Source organism: Aaosphaeria arxii, assembly GCF_010015735.1.
Source record: "Aaosphaeria arxii CBS 175.79 unplaced genomic scaffold BU24scaffold_12, whole genome shotgun sequence".
NCBI classification, from domain to species: domain Eukaryota; kingdom Fungi; phylum Ascomycota; class Dothideomycetes; order Pleosporales; genus Aaosphaeria; species Aaosphaeria arxii.
The window spans coordinates 36,223-51,226 of NW_022983485.1; the positions used below are offsets into that span (position 1 = coordinate 36,223).

At 48.4% G+C, this 15,004-nt stretch overlaps 5 protein-coding genes across 5 annotated transcripts; 2 read left to right on the forward strand and 3 right to left on the reverse strand.

The window, feature by feature from the left end:
• Nucleotides 1-327: 327 nt before the first annotated feature.
• Nucleotides 328-1,287, forward strand: BU24DRAFT_414262 (uncharacterized protein; the record flags this gene model as incomplete). Its single annotated transcript, XM_033526208.1, has 1 exon — nt 328-1,287. One exon carries the CDS (start codon nt 328-330, stop codon nt 1,285-1,287), a length of 960 nt encoding a protein of 319 aa, XP_033378134.1.
• A 677-nt stretch (nt 1,288-1,964) lies between these two features.
• BU24DRAFT_455011 (uncharacterized protein) lies at nt 1,965-2,877 on the reverse strand. Its single transcript, XM_033531351.1, has 3 exons — nt 2,732-2,877; nt 2,385-2,623; nt 1,965-2,246 (listed from the first exon to the last, which is right to left on the reverse strand). Exons 1-3 carry the CDS (start codon nt 2,864-2,866, stop codon nt 2,084-2,086), a joined length of 537 nt encoding a protein of 178 aa, XP_033378135.1. The 5' UTR covers nt 2,867-2,877; the 3' UTR covers nt 1,965-2,083.
• A 734-nt stretch (nt 2,878-3,611) lies between these two features.
• Nucleotides 3,612-5,397, forward strand: BU24DRAFT_427818 (NADP-dependent leukotriene B4 12-hydroxydehydrogenase). Its single transcript, XM_033529317.1, has 4 exons — nt 3,612-4,618; nt 4,668-4,695; nt 4,752-5,063; nt 5,115-5,397. Exons 1-4 carry the CDS (start codon nt 3,968-3,970, stop codon nt 5,165-5,167), a joined length of 1,044 nt encoding a protein of 347 aa, XP_033378136.1. The 5' UTR covers nt 3,612-3,967; the 3' UTR covers nt 5,168-5,397.
• Nucleotides 5,398-7,316: 1,919 nt separating this feature from the next.
• BU24DRAFT_64275 (uncharacterized protein) lies at nt 7,317-8,683 on the reverse strand. The gene is made up of 4 exons (XM_033534494.1): nt 8,055-8,683; nt 7,878-8,000; nt 7,676-7,821; nt 7,317-7,618 (listed from the first exon to the last, which is right to left on the reverse strand). Exons 1-4 carry the CDS (start codon nt 8,567-8,569, stop codon nt 7,449-7,451), a joined length of 954 nt encoding a protein of 317 aa, XP_033378137.1. The 5' UTR covers nt 8,570-8,683; the 3' UTR covers nt 7,317-7,448.
• A 4,676-nt stretch (nt 8,684-13,359) lies between these two features.
• Nucleotides 13,360-14,655, reverse strand: BU24DRAFT_64537 (uncharacterized protein). Its single transcript, XM_033534495.1, has 3 exons — nt 14,330-14,655; nt 13,516-14,072; nt 13,360 (listed from the first exon to the last, which is right to left on the reverse strand). The coding sequence occupies exons 1-2, from the start codon at nt 14,425-14,427 to the stop codon at nt 13,679-13,681; spliced, it is 492 nt and encodes a 163-aa protein (XP_033378138.1). The 5' UTR covers nt 14,428-14,655; the 3' UTR covers nt 13,360; nt 13,516-13,678.
• Between the last annotated feature and the right edge of the window lie 349 nt (nt 14,656-15,004).

Consider the following 15,004-nt stretch of genomic DNA (forward strand, 5'->3'; position numbering starts at 1 on the left):
AGAACAGAGAAAAAGAAGAAATCAACCACACTCCGCTACCAATCCGTATTTATCTAATCATAGGTAATCCCAATCCCCGCGTCGCACATCATCGTCCTCCACTTCACCTTATCTGCGCATAATACAACACCGCATCCGTGAACTACCTGGTTAGGTCCACTTCCTTGACTTCGCATTCATTTTCATCGTCACCTCCACGTCGGCCGGAACCATTGGCAGATTTCGCTCGTTCGATGCTGAGATCGGCCCGTCCGCACCCTACCCCTACGTGCACATCAACACACGAGGCCCACTGAACCGCTGTCCTTTGAGTAGAAGAAGAATGACATGAACGGCTCTGGCTGGAGTCACGAGGACGCTTTTGGGCCTGCCAAAACGAGCACGCCGCCACCACCCTCTTCAAAGTTCTCGATGCCGGTCCACACGTCGCCTCGCAACGTTTCGGGCCCCTTGGCCGTCGACATGGCGAACCTTCCTACCGATCCCTCCGCCGTGACTTCGCCGTGGCAGCGCGCCAACCCACACGCACCCCCTACCAACTCGAAGACATCTCAATACATTGATAAGATCACATCTGAGAATGAGAGGCTGCGGCGGGAGCTCAATGCCGAAAGGCTGGCTCGAGAAGAGGAGGCCAAAAGGGTATCTGCAGCGCGATCTAAAGCCGAGGACTCCCGTGCTGAATACCAGCACTTGCAAGTGCTCGCAGATGCCAATGCACGAGCCATCGAGCGCAAGGACAGGAAGTTGGAGGAGTTTAGGAATGCAATGGAGGCCGAAGCAAAGCGAAGAAAAGCCGCCGAGCTGCGAGCAGACGAGGCCTTGAAGATGCTTGGAGATACACGATCAGAGACACAACGGCAGCTTGCGTCAGCGTACGAAATGAAACATCTTGCAGAAACAAACGCAGAAGCTGCACGAGATGGGTTCAAGCGCATTACAGACGGCTATGAGAAAAAATTGAAGTCCATAAACGAGCAGCTCCACAAATTGCGACAAGCCCGCAACGAAGATGCCGATAAGATCAAGCGTCAAGCTATAATCAGCGATCAACTTCAACACGAACTGACTCGAAATTTACGCAATGATCATAAGATGGTTGATATGATGGAAACTTACAAGAAGGAGCACCGCAAGGAGTTTGATGCGCTCCTGCATGAGGCAGAGGTCATGCGCAAAGCATTGCCGGAGAGGGAAAAGGAGGCCGCTCGGTTGATAGATGATATGATAGAAACCAGGGATAAGATGAAATGGGCAATGGCCCAGAACAAGCGGCAAGTTCAATGACTTGTCGGGTTTAATGACTGTTACGAGTGCCTCTTGTATGAATGATCTTATGGGATGTCAGGGTCCTGGCGTCAGGATTTGGATTGCCACAGCATGGTCAGAGGTTTGAAGGTGCCAACTAGCGCACATTATTGTATATTAAAGGAACCTATATTCTTATGTCAATCATCGCTTCATTGAAGCATAAGGTATCACGAACATGGACAGCTTTTCTGCATATTCATACTCTTTGAAATAACAGTGTGAGTGCTTCTGCCTCGTTCTCCACTGCCAAATTGTAGGAATAATAGTAATATTATTTCAGATTCTTCTCGATCAATCATCTGACCCGCACCCTGCGATGGTCGACATGGGCACAAGTGCATTTCATGCATTGGTTGAATGAATCCCATATCAACCACTGTGCCCGTTCACAGGGAGAACAAACTGTGTGATGCTAATGGCTTGAGAACATCGAGATTTCAGATTCGCAGCGACAGAAGAGAGATGCTCATCATACGACATAAGCTCCACTTTGGGAAAGGATGGATAGATGTCCTTGTGAAATAAGGGTGTTCTGACTCCATGTGTGATCACGTAGACATCCATTCGATGTTTCACATACCGTAGAGGTTGATGTAAGGTAGCATTGGAGAATCCCTTGCACGAGAGCACTTAAGGTTAAAGTAGCCCATTACCACAGGTGTGACGTTTCTGAGAACATGAGAAACTGATATCATTCCTTGTATATGTACATACAGCACATTGTGTGCAGGCCTATAGTATGGCTAATCTAATTGGCATTCCTAGGCGGTTGCTATTTCGCCAAGGGTTGCTCTGACTTGATAGTGTTATTCCGAAGCGCTTCAAGCTTACGCTCGTTGTCTTCGTTCGCTTCTCGTTTGAACTTGGCAAGGGTCTCGTCCAAATTGACTTGGTGCCCGGCGGGGACATTGTACGGCGAAGAAACAGTCAGAAGTCTGGGTACAAAGTCAGCGCTTTATTGTTCGTCTGCATGTCCCTCCAAATCATCAGGAGAAGTATAAAGACCCGTGTTCTGTTCGTATGACAACATGAAGCGGATCGGCCATGCGGCTCGCGAGCTGGGATCGACGTACTCGGGAAATTTCACAGGAACATGATCCTGAGATTTGGAGTTCATGAATAACACCCTATCCGAGCCAGCTTGCTCCATCATCCGTACATGAACATCATTATACGCCGCAAGCTCGTCTTGCTTCTCGGTGAACTTGCTGATGAACTGGGTGAAGAACGTTGGCGAATCCGGACCTTGTCGTGACGCAGCATATACAGCATATCCGATTGGGAACAAAGCTACAACACCCCAAAAGCCTGGCTAGATATCCAATTATATTAGCAAAGGTGGAAATAATCGGAACGAATGGCTGTATCTGTGCCTGAACAAGAGCAAGACTGAGCTGGTGGAGGAGGAAGTTCGACGTACCCCGAATGCTTCATTTACGGATGCATGTGCGTGGCCATGGGCATGTTCGTCATGGGCGTATCGACGCCCCTGGCAGTTTACAGAGGTTCTTCCTCTTCTAGCGGTAGAGACTGCTGCCCGGCGAAGCGCTTGCATGGTGACAGAGCTAGTTGTTACTGGCAGAGGCGTCCAAACGTGACGATGAAGCTTGAAGTTGTCAATGACGGCTAGATGGATTTTGGACTAGTGTCTTGGCGACGTTGTTGTGCAAATGGAAGGTGACGGGATTTGGTACATCTTCGTATTATCGGAACGACAGGTTATTACAATCTTTGGCAGTAATAATGAAACCTCATTTTCTTACGAGGTAAATTGAAGACAGCCATATACCCGTCTGACTAGCGCCATCTTGAATAAATCCCAAGAGATCCTAATCTGTCAGTGCAATGGCTCAACTAGATGGTATTTCTGCTGAAGTAAGGCATGATGCATTGTTCCTCATTGGTTCAAAATGCAATGGACATGCTCAGCATCTCAATCGATGGCATGACGACTCCTTAGGCAATCAACATTTCTTTTGGTACAACTTTACTTCCTGCCTGCAATGATGGAATTCAGAGGAAATCCATTCATTTCGCATGTTGTCCGGGGACTTGCTTGGCTCATGACTACTTGGGTACCTACGTGTCTGCCTGAGTAGGCATGTATTACGACATATCATCTCAACGTCAGAACATATAGAATACGCAGAGAGCCTCTTCATGCCCCAACCCACCACGATACAACTTGATAGCCTCTATCGAAAGGCTTGCGATGGCGACGCGAATTAACTATAATAGGGACCTAGCTAGGTAGGTTAATATAAGGGCGCCACCTGAAAAGAGCCTAGTTCAAATCCCAGTAGATCGATACCTCGCGTGCCTCGGTACAAACCCCACCCCATCCAGCTTTCTCGGGGTTCACGACGAAGCACAGGAAGCTACGCAATCTGTGCGAGTGGACTCAAGACGACAATAAAGCGACGTAGACTCTGCCTCTTACTCTCCTTTGCCCTCCCTTACCTTTCCTTTCCCTTGACTATTCACAATCTCTTGACACAACTCTTGTTGGCGACCACAAGAGCGTGACCCTTTCACCAATTAATCCTGAACCGGGTAAGACGAGGCAAAGGTGACACGGCACCAGTGACAATACGAATTCTTGGATTGCCTTCATCGTCTTCAATCATTCCATTGTACTAAAGGTTGATTACGGACTATGTCTTCATACACGTCGGTCCATCTTGCCGAAAGGCCTAAAGACCAAATCGTGCCTGGCAAAACATTCACAACGAAAGAACATCCGACGCCTGATGCATCTACCATCAAAGATGGTGAGGTTCTGCTCCAGACACTTTACCTTTCTCTCGACCCCGCCATGCGAGGTTGGTTGAATTCAACACGCTCGTACATCCCTCCGGTCGGTATCGGCGAAGTCATGCGTGGTTACGGCATCGGCATCGTGAAAGCATCCAAATCTGAGAAATTTCCCGTCGGGACTTATGTGAGTGGAATGTGTGGATGGACCGAGTATGCAATCCTGCCGGAAAAGGGCCTCGAGAAATTAGATTTGCCTCAGGGTGCGGTTCCCACAGACACATTGGGCGTTCTTGGAGCAACAGCATTAACTGCCTACTTTGGAATCCTGGATGTCGGTCAAGTAAAGAAGGGCGACTTTGTCGTCGTTTCTGGAGCTGCAGGTGCGACTGGTAGTGTCGTAGGCCAAATTGCGAAGATCAAGGGAGCCACAGTATTGGGCCTAGCTGGTGGAGATGATAAGGTTCGCTGGCTGAAGGAAGAGCTGGGGTTTGATGACGCGTTAAACTATAAGGATCCTGAGTTCGCAAGCAAATTCAGGGCAGCAACCAAGGTAAATGTTTCTTTCGTGTTGTATACCCATTCACTAACATGATCGATAGGGACTGATTGACGTCTACTTCGATAACGGTATGCATAAATGCCCTTTCTAACGAGGATCGTACTAACTAAAACCTTGTATGTAGTCGGAGGGGAGATTCTCGACATGGCGCTCGCCAGAGCTAAACCCCATGCTCGATTCGTCATGTGCGGAGCAATCAGCGAGTATAACAAAGCGAAGCCTCAAGGGCCTAAAAACTATCTCATGATTATTTCCATGCGCATTCGAATGCAAGGGTTCATTGTCATGGACTACGCGAAACAGTACCCGGAAGCAAAGAAGCAACTTGCTCAATGGCTAACAGAGGGAAAGCTCAAGCGGAAAGAGACAATTGTTAAGGGAGGCCTAGTGAAGGCTGAACAGGCGCTTGTGGACCTCTATAACGGGGTGAATACAGGTTAGTTGTACTCCTCATGATTTACTCGGCCTTACTGATAGGGTCTCGTAGGGAAGCTTCTTGTGGAGGTAGCAAAACCAGAAGATGCCAAGTCCAAGTTGTAAATTATTATCGCAAGCGTCGTACGAAGTGCTACGAGTATTCAATATGATTACAGGAGAATTGTTATAGGGCTTAGTTTGACCTTCACTATTGTGAACCAGCGTCTTCAATCAAATACGGATGTCGTACATGATCCATATGGGGTGTATTATAGCAAGATTCCATCAATCATGACAATCGTGGACCGGCCTTTAACAACATTGCTGAGCAAAGTCCGGTTATGGTGATCTTTGTAATAATGTTGCTTGATGTGACCCGAGCTTGCAGTATCCTTTGCGGCTTAATATACATGTGCGGACATAGATTACGTGAATCTTAATTCGCATATTCATCACTTCGTCAATTCAAGTTACGGTCTACATAATCTGTGGTGCCACGTGATCGAGTTACACACGTTAGACGTTTCTGATTCCCAGAAGAACACTGTACTAGCAAATCACTACCAATCTTTGCAACCTGAGGGAACTTTGTCCACCACTTTGTTATACTTTTGTATAGCAAGCATATGCTTGTGGGAAGTGATGTTGCGAACTATCTAGTTGAGTACTATTCCGCCATTGGCTCTAATGAGAAATTCTGCTCAAAGATTGGTCCATCCTGGCACTGTATCAGACTCTGAATTTTGTTTGGCCCAACTCGTAAGCATGGTGGATTTCAAGGTTTGCCTTACCCTAAAGAAGACAAGGGGGTAATGTACAGGATCATTCTGACGGTGCAAATCCGTGCTTCAACGAGATGTTGGTGAGTGTAAGGACATTGAGGACAACTCCTATACTCGATGCGTCTGACGCGAGGGAACACCAATGTCGTCTCGATAGACTAGTTTTAGAACCGTAGTCAGCTACTAGTAATATATTGGGTTTCAATAGTTAATGTCGTAACTACGCACTTGTACTGCGATTCCAGTACTGCAAGATAAATGGATTGCTGTTGGGGCGGTGTGCAACTCTGGCACCTAGGGACTTAAGCACTTGACGACGCTGCCTTATACTGGGATGTATAGGATCCCCTCAGTCTCACTAATTACACCAAGCTTGAATCAGCTGGAGTGGAAACTCGCCATCATATGGCCCCCATGACACATTCTTATCGTAAGGGGTACATCACGAGAGGATCCAAGGAGTGATCATGTTGGAGATGACTAGTAGCGCGGGCTTGATACTTGAGCCTTTCCTTCATATTTCGTAACTGCTGACTTGCTTAAAAATACATCAACCAATTGTAGACTGCGTGTTCCGAATGACACTTGCATTGAGACGATATATTCCTAGTACATTTCTTGGAAGAACAAGTACGAAAATCATTTGACCCGACTACAGAGTAACCACATAAGCCATAAATAAAGAGAAAAGACATGTCCATGATAGCCCAGTCTCTCTGGGCCGATTTGCGTTGTCCGAGGCCCCGATTACCGTGCTGTGCTTGGATCCTTGGTTAGTACCGTGGTGAATCAGGCCTAGCCTGCGCGATTCCCCGATACACCTGGCAAACCTCATGCCCAAACGCTGCAACTTCATCCAATATGCCTTGCTAGACTCGAAAATTTCCTCCCTTTGTTCCCAGGCATGGTGCTTAGGCTGGCTTAGGCACTGCCGTGCCCATTTCCTCGCTTGCAGCGTGCAGACCCGAGATGAATGGAAGAAGGAAGGTACAGGGCGGGCCGTATGGAGTGGTAATAGACGAGATTGAGACCAACCAACTACAAACACTCATCCCATTTGAAAACCATGGAGACATACCGCCATGGAGCATGTCACCTCACTGAGATACGCATAGTCTTGCACGAGAGTCCCCAGTGTTCCAAAGGGTAAATCGAAATCGGCGGGAACATCGAAACGCTTCACGCACGCAACGTCGAAAATAAACGCGGCTCGCTTCCTGTATACGGTGCAACGAACGACAAATTTAAAGATAACTCGCGGGATGTCTTCTTGGATGGTACGACAATGCATCGCCCTTAGAGACATTGCATACACAGTTTAGGGTGAGAGGAACAGGTGAAGGGTGGAACAAACGTTCCAGGCTGAAGAAGTATCCTGCACCAGTCACATTAGGCTCAATACCGCCACTATCGTGCCTTGAACCTACAATCGTATACGGGTGATCGGTCGACTAGATCTTGATCGCTGATGTGGCCGCTCTTCTTTTGGTGGTTCCGCAATGCGTCGGACCGTCTGTACAACTTGGGACAATACTTGCAATGATACGCTTGGCCTTGGAGAGGCGCTGGACATTCCGAAGTCTTCTGGTGCCGCCGAAGATTCCCTTTGGCATGCGGACCTGTCAAGATTTTGCCACAGAAGTCACACGATTCACTGGGCGATGGAGGTGTGGCAGCTTCTGGACTAGGCGAGTCTTGAGAGCGTCTGGTTCTGGAATTTCCACGGGGAGATTGAAGTGTTGATGATGGATGCACCTGGTCCTTTTGCGTTTGGCCACTTTCTGGTAACATGCTTGGAGCAGAAGTCAGTGCAGATTCCTTTCTGTCCGGCCAGCAATTATCGACTTACCTCCGATCGCTGAAATATTCATTGTTGCCGTTGCAGCCACCTGCAGTACCGTATTCGTACTGTTCATGATGTGCGTTGCTCTGGTTTGCACTCCCTGACGCGAAGGTCGATGGTGAAGTATCAACTGATAAGTCCGGATGAGAAGTCTTCCTATACTGAGAATCAATAACATGAATGACCAGATAAGATCCTGTCCACCCACAATCGATTATAAGCCTGATCACTTTGGCCTCTGTCCGCTCGGCTCGTACCTCGCTCGACACGTGGAGACGGAATATGTCCGTACCGAAGATCGTTCGACAACTGTGGATAATTGGTGTTTGAACTGGATAACTATCAACCCAATGGAATTCACAAAGAGAACATGGTCATAGCCTACATCGGAAATCCTTGAGTTTGGACGAGATCTGGAATGTATTGCCCCTGATGATTGGTAACAAGATGGTTAGGGCTAGGATGTGAATTCATCTGGCTGTACGGCGAGGGCCCTAAGTTCGAAGTAGTGGGCATTTGAACGTTAAAGTCTTGCAAGCCTTGCGGATAAACACTACTGGTGATAGTGTTGTGAGGTATATGTCCCTGTAGAACAGTGGGAACTGGATATCCAAGCTGTTGGCTCGAATTTGGATCAACGGCGCTATTCTGACTTGCCCACAGATCCGAAGAGAATGTGCTCTCCTGTGATCCAGCGAACGAGTGGATCTGCGAGGCTGATGTCGCTAGGCTTCCTGCCACTCGTGGTATTTGATATTGTGTCATTTCCTGGCTATCCCATAGGTTCTGGAGGTTAGATGCTGCGTATCCACGCGTCGTCTCCTTTGCTTCGCCTCTGTCTCTCCTGGGGCGGTGCGAAAGGCGATGCGTGGTATCGTTTGAGGCGGGCGGGGACGCCATCGATCACGAGAAATTGTTCGAGTCTGCGACGGGTTGCTGTTAGCTTCGTCTTTTGTCTCACCACACGAAAGGTTTACGCCGCGACTCGAATGCTATGATTGAAAGACATAATATCGACGGCATACATGTTGACACGCCGCAGCTTAGGAAACCAACGCGCTATTTCGCCGTGGACGTCACAGCCGCAAGGCAATGCAACGACTAGTTGTCTTCTGTTGCTCTAGCAGAATTAAATTTGAACCCAAGATCAATTTTGGTTGGGGAGGCGACAATTAGACTGCGACTCGTAGATGTTTGAAAGGAGATCGAACGGGACTTAATCTGGACATAACCTACTAGTAGAGTCCTGAAAAATGCCTAGACTCGGTCTAAACCGAAAATCAACCCTGGGGAACGGCACTGAAAGCAGGGAGCTGCGTAGGAAACTCACGGTACTTCACAGACAAACAAAAGTCGATACCAAAAAGCAGGGCACTGAGGGACAACTGGCTAGAGCTCTGAGCAGACGGGAGGACTATAAGGCTGGGGTCCTGCGGCACGAGATACTCACCATTAACCTGGACGGTTAGAAGCTGTGGATTAAGAATAGTGGACTATTCACCTTTCCAGCCGACTAAAACGGAAATCGGTCGTGTCTGTGCAAGGGTTGGCGGACAATGTGCGGTCCCAAATGTGTGGAACCAACACTCCCGCCTGCCAAACGGCGTGCCTTCAGGTGTGAGGACATTTGCAGATCGACAACCATGCCGCTTGGTCTGCAAAGCCGCAGCATGGGCCGACCTGAAGAGAGGGCATGCAGATGCGGATGCAAAGTTCCATGGGGACTTCGACATTACACACATCCTGCATTTTTTCCATGGCTCATAGGTACCTAGTATCAAAACAAACTATTCGAAACGTAGCCCAACCGAATTCTTACGTCCTGTCAAAGACGACGATGGTTCTAATGTGGTCTCCAGATTACTCGTAATTACCTTATACTCACGGCAAGCGACCAGCATTCCAGAGACCAGAGAATCATTTCGCTCCAACGAAGAGCAATGGTACTCGCAACGGAAGTACAAGGATATAGCATTCGGCCAGGAAACAGCTGGAGGAAAATGTACATCCAGTGTAATGTATCGCTCAGCCTGATTGACCTCATGCCGGCTTCCTGCAAGTTCCTCCACGATCGACCGCCACTGCTTGGCCTAGGGACCCAAGGAATCGCGGTATGCTACACCCAGAGCATACTCAGTTGGGTGTAACATCGGTAAAGACTCGAACCTAAGCCATACAGCGTGCTAGCTCAACAACCTTCCCTCCCAATTGTACTCCCCTTCGCTTCGATCCTAGTTCGGACAAGGGACGGATTATCGCAGGGTATCCTGGCGCAGAAAAGTAGGCCGAATCGATCCACGGAGCGCGATTGCTCACAGAGTCAGATATTGTACTGTTCGCTTTCTGAACTAGGTACCCTGTCTGGCAGATCAACGTATACCTGGGTAAGTATTGAGGGTCACCAGGGCATGGCGGAAAAGTGCATGTTCGCCCATACATCCCCGGGCCGGACACTGAATATACACGGCACAATCCTCGGATGTACTTGCATCAATTGATTCGCCGTTTCGGCTCGTCCCGGTCTACTGGTCTTCATGCTAATCCACTCCCCCCCTTACACGCAGCCGCCAGCAGTAGTCCGGTACAGTAATTGGTAAGGAATCCGAGGATACATGCTGGCCTAGATACGGGAATTCCTCGTTGAGAAAGCAATCTGTTGCCTTCTAACCTAACGATGCCTCGAAATCAATGCTGGATGGCGGCGTGAACGACTCGGCGCCTACGTTGCGCCACGCCCCTGCATTCTGATCAATATCACGGATATCTGCTCCACCAATGCAATGCTCGCTATCCAAGTCTTCTAAGACAGTGTTATAGAAGAGGATACTAGTCGATGTTAGATCCGTTCTGGCATCCTCTGCTGCGCTTAAGCGTCTCGGACTTTAAGATTATGTGCTGTGATAGTATTGCAGTACTTGTCATTAAAAGTCTATTGGTGGGTTTATCGATAGTTTGGACTTAGCGGCATATATGGGCTCAGTCCGTCTTTGCGGCACAGCACTCCATCCGGCAAGACTTACTCTCTGACCTTGCGCTCCTCCATCGCCCTCGGATTGCTGAATGGAGCGGTACCAAACAGCAAAGCAAGCACGAGAACACAGAGTGGCAATGCTCGACCATTGGTAGTCTGCTTCGAATGTTGCAGTGGCAGCTAGGCATCTCATAATTCAACCAACACTGGCTCAGCCGTGAACTCGAAACGACCCTCAGCGCAACCCCCTCACCTATTGCAATCCTGAAAGAGCCATGGATGTCATAGCGGGTCGAATTCTTGGTCACTACTCCGTACGGAGTACTCCGTACTGTAATAGCATCTGCTAGCCGCGATGATGATGACTTTCACAATCCGACCCCTGTAGGGTATGGTATGATACTACGCCGCCAACATGCTGGAGTGACCTGAGAACGCGTACTGCTTCATGCAGTCTGTGGCACGCACTATAACGATCGGGAGGGATATTGCGGCGCACAATCGAATACGCAGCGGTGCGAAGATGGGTGGATGGGTATCCCAGAAGTCTTGTTGGACCCTAAACGCTTCGATATTCGAGGCAGAAGGCAGAGAAGTAAGCTAAACCTGTATGGTACTAACGCTTGCCTATGCATGCAAGTTTGCCTTTTTGCCTTTTTCCTGGCATCTCACCAGCCAGCGTCCATATCATACGCCTCCCACGGACTGACAACATACCTACAGGCTACAGAGCAGTAATTCACGACGACTGCAACCCCCTTCCATCCCCCCTCAACGTTAAAGTGGGGCACAGGTCTCGTCGGCTATGATCCCGATTCCAAGCGAAGCAATAGACGCTCAATGAGCGCTGAGCAGGCTCCAAATATGCTCAAGATCGGATCGTATTCGCATTATTCATCGACCGTGAGTTTGGCGACTTTGCGTCAAGGACTCACTGAGGTTTCCAACCCTCGAAATGCCGCGGCTCCAACGGGTCGTTTATAGGTATTCTGCGGCTCGTGTGCATGAACAAGCCGCATTCAGGAATGGCGCGTCTACACTCCTGGCCCCCGTGATTCTCAACGTATGTACGAGTAGGTACCATATTCCTCCGTAGTCATACCAATAAGATTCGTTCCGCACAAGTCTGAGGGTGGTGAATCGTTCGTCCACATCATGGCAGTCTACCTTTCTCTAGAGCGCGCCTGACGGAGACTTTCCTTTTGCTTTGACCTTCTCAAAGTAGCACCGGACCATGAGCCAAACCTCGCCGCAAAGATCCACTTCTTTTCAGCAGTCATATTGGATGATCATTTCAATCTGGGCCCATATTCCTATCCCGCATGCTCCACACCTTTGACTGTGCCTCCTGCTACGGAATTGCGGATAATTACCTTACGCTGTGCGACGGCGACTGTCCGGGGGTTCATCGGTACTTCATGTAAAGTTGTTTGTAAACGAAACGCTCCAACTTCTAACTTCGGATTCCGTTTTGAGTCACAGTGCTTATTTAGTGCAGTGCCTCCCGAAATAAAGTGTAACTTCTGCATGTGCCTTCTTGTCATTTGCTTGGCACGTTTCCTGCTCATCTGAACCTAATGCGTCGCCATAACTGCGGCGAGTATGTGATCCTGCCGCTGCCGCATTGTGAAGCAATTTTTGGAAATGTGAAGGAGCCTTCTTATGGCCATTGGCATGGTCACCTTCGTTGATGACGGCATACAGTACGTTTCTACGCGTTGTCCGCCCTCATCTCATTGGAGAGCGGAGGGGAGACTGCATAGTACTGAGATTTATTGCGGGTATAAGTGATAAAATTACTCGTGTGACAACATACCAGTGTGAAAATTTGTCGGTAGTTGGTTGGGGTTATGGACATTTCGCAATTGGCATTCGAGCTCCAGGTTATGGATCAAAACAAATTCAAGAAGGCGATGAACAGTAGGTAGTGAGCACACCTCTTTGATCGCAGCGCGTGTCACATGAGAAGAATACCTCTTTGATTCCAAAATATTAGCCAACCCAACCGGCGATCTCTGGAGTAAATGGAAAAGCCATGTCGTTAAAGCACGAGCATCACAAGACTTTATCGACGTCCAGGTTCTAATTATAAGACACGAAAAGGTTAGTTCACGCGATCTGGATCGAGAAACGGTTGACATCGCGAGGCGCAAATCGACTGAGTGACTGTAATCATCAGTGAGCACGCGTGGCCTCGATTGGGCGGAGGCATTACGGCCTGACGGCCCGAATTATCTGTAACATGTTGTAGTGAGATGTGGTTGGAGGGTGGGGGATGAAATTTGAGCTGTATACGGTTATCGAAGTAGTTTGTACCATAGGATCTTTGAAACCCTTTCCTAGAAATTTAGAGAAGTATTGTTCAGAACGATAGCCGGCGCTTCTTCGATGATGATCAGAAGCATGGGAAAATCGTATTGTAAAAGGAAACGGGGTTGTTCGTTCTATGATTGGCGCGTGCCACTCGGTGAAACAGCCATTAACGGGGAACCAAGAGATACAAGCGACATCAAGACCCAATGGTAAGTTCTTCGGCAGTACTATGCAATGATGCATAGCCTCGCAAACGATGGGTCATTGCGTTTAGGGCTGAACTTTTGTTGACCTCATGTCTTGCAGCAAAACCTAGGCAGGGTGACATAGACTGTCACATGGCAATGGTCAAATCTAGCCATTGAGCATGGCGAAGAGGAATATAATTAAGATACAAAGAGATTTGTCTGAGTCATATGGAGGGTTGCGTGAGCATTTAATTTCTTTAAGAGAAAAGAGACTGCATCTAGCTGGGAGACCGACAGACAAGAAAGGAAATCTGACAATGAGAGTGTCGCTCCCAACATGACAGGTGATTAGGATTATGGGGGATTATACTTACCTTTGGTACCGGGACATTTTACCTTTCAACCAAACATCTCCTATCCCAACCACACTATCAAAACTAGGTATCTAATATCCAGTCGAAAACAACAAGGAGAAACCCGTTAACGTTAACCTGTGGATGACTGAACACAATCCTCGATGAATTCCGGAGAGGGGGGTTAGCCTTCCAAGATCCTCCTCTTTCCAACCGGGCCTCTCTTTTGCATCGGTTCGATGCCCAGTTCGGCATGACTTTCTCTTTGGTGGTTCTTCAATGCATCGCCCCGTCTGAACTCGTGTTTGCATACCTCACATATAAGCAACATCTCGACCTCGCCATGCTTTTGCTTCACGTGGCGCTGCATGTTGCCGACGGCGTAATGTCCCGAACAGGTCGTTGAACATTGGGGAAATGAACAGTGTAATCGAATCGCCGTCTCCTTACGACCATCCCGCTCGATTGAAAAGTTAGATGGATCCATAGCATATTGATTATCTGTAGGTCCAAGTGCAGGTGACGAGCTCAAGCCACATCCTCTGGGGAATATGTTCTTTTCGAAGACGGTATTTGCACTCCATAAGCAGTTAGCGAAGCTCTTTCGTATAGAAGATCATATATACCCTCGAAGGCTCGATGATTTGGGGACTATAACACTGGTACCACGATTCTGGTGGTGTTGTGTATTTCCCACGTCTTTCACTGATGGCATACAGGTACTCCCATGGTATGATGGAGAGGGTCTGTACAACTTTCGTGACTCGCCCGAGAAAACACTCTTGCATGCCCTATACTCATTCCCTGCCGACATCTCCTTGAAAGATATACATACACGGTCGTGGTCGTCAATGGCATTGCCGATTGCCTCTGGAATTCGACCAGACGGGGCAAGAGAGGATTGCACGAAAGTCTTAGCTTGAGACTCGCCATAGTTTGATTGGTCCAATGTATATTGATGATGAACGGCTGGCGGCCACACAGATGGAGAACATGCAGGATTGAACATGTGAGTGTTCATGCTGCCATATGCCCGGAAATCGGCATGCTGGTATCTTGAGAACTTTTCTTGTTGCTGAATATCGGGTCGTCCCTTCTCCATATCAATTGGAGGATGTGTCATGATATAATTCGTGCCATTCGCGCCGTTGTTCATCTTCAACAGTCAGTCCTCTGTATCATACTCGTATTCGCTCTCACGGCCAAATGCTTGAAGTTGGCAATATTACCTACCTTGAATAGCGGTGTACCGGCCCTTTAGGTGCTCGAAAAGCCACTCCTATGCAAGGTTAACGTCCCCGAACCATGAGGCACAATAACTCGGAGAGATGACACACCCCAGGGGGTAGGGTTGCAGCAAAATGGATTTAGGGCTTCGTCGAGAAAACTTCCTTTTTTCTCTTTTTTCAGGGCGAATTGGTGTACTTAAGCGTCATCCGAAGGCTAACAAGCAGCGCCCTTAATGCGAGTGGATTTGGCGTATCCTGTTTCTGTCAACGACTAGAGATGG

What these genes read in the sequence shown, in the direction of transcription:
- BU24DRAFT_455011 (XM_033531351.1), bottom strand. Translation starts at nt 2,866, where the DNA reads ATGCAAGCGCTTCGCCGGGCAGCAGTCTCTACCGCTAGAAGAGGAAGA. An exon ending in CCGTAAATGAAGCATTCGGG is followed by an intron (nt 2,624 to 2,731) that starts GTACGTCGAACT and finishes TTGGATATCTAG; the next exon opens with CCAGGCTTTTGGGGTGTTGT. An exon ending in GTTCCTGTGAAATTTCCCGA is followed by an intron (nt 2,247 to 2,384) that starts GTACGTCGATCC and finishes CTTTGTACCCAG; the next exon opens with ACTTCTGACTGTTTCTTCGC.
- BU24DRAFT_427818 (XM_033529317.1), top strand. Translation starts at nt 3,968, where the DNA reads ATGTCTTCATACACGTCGGTCCATCTTGCCGAAAGGCCTAAAGACCAA. An exon ending in AATTCAGGGCAGCAACCAAG is followed by an intron (nt 4,619 to 4,667) that starts GTAAATGTTTCT and finishes CATGATCGATAG; the next exon opens with GGACTGATTGACGTCTACTT. An exon ending in CTATAACGGGGTGAATACAG is followed by an intron (nt 5,064 to 5,114) that starts GTTAGTTGTACT and finishes AGGGTCTCGTAG; the next exon opens with GGAAGCTTCTTGTGGAGGTA.
- BU24DRAFT_64275 (XM_033534494.1), bottom strand. Translation starts at nt 8,569, where the DNA reads ATGGCGTCCCCGCCCGCCTCAAACGATACCACGCATCGCCTTTCGCAC. An exon ending in CAAACTCAAGGATTTCCGAT is followed by an intron (nt 8,001 to 8,054) that starts GTAGGCTATGAC and finishes ATAGTTATCCAG; the next exon opens with TTCAAACACCAATTATCCAC. An exon ending in GATCAGGCTTATAATCGATT is followed by an intron (nt 7,822 to 7,877) that starts GTGGGTGGACAG and finishes CAGTATAGGAAG; the next exon opens with ACTTCTCATCCGGACTTATC.
- BU24DRAFT_64537 (XM_033534495.1), bottom strand. Translation starts at nt 14,427, where the DNA reads ATGGCGAGTCTCAAGCTAAGACTTTCGTGCAATCCTCTCTTGCCCCGT. An exon ending in CCATTGACGACCACGACCGT is followed by an intron (nt 14,073 to 14,329) that starts GTATGTATATCT and finishes CTGCTTATGGAG; the next exon opens with TGCAAATACCGTCTTCGAAA.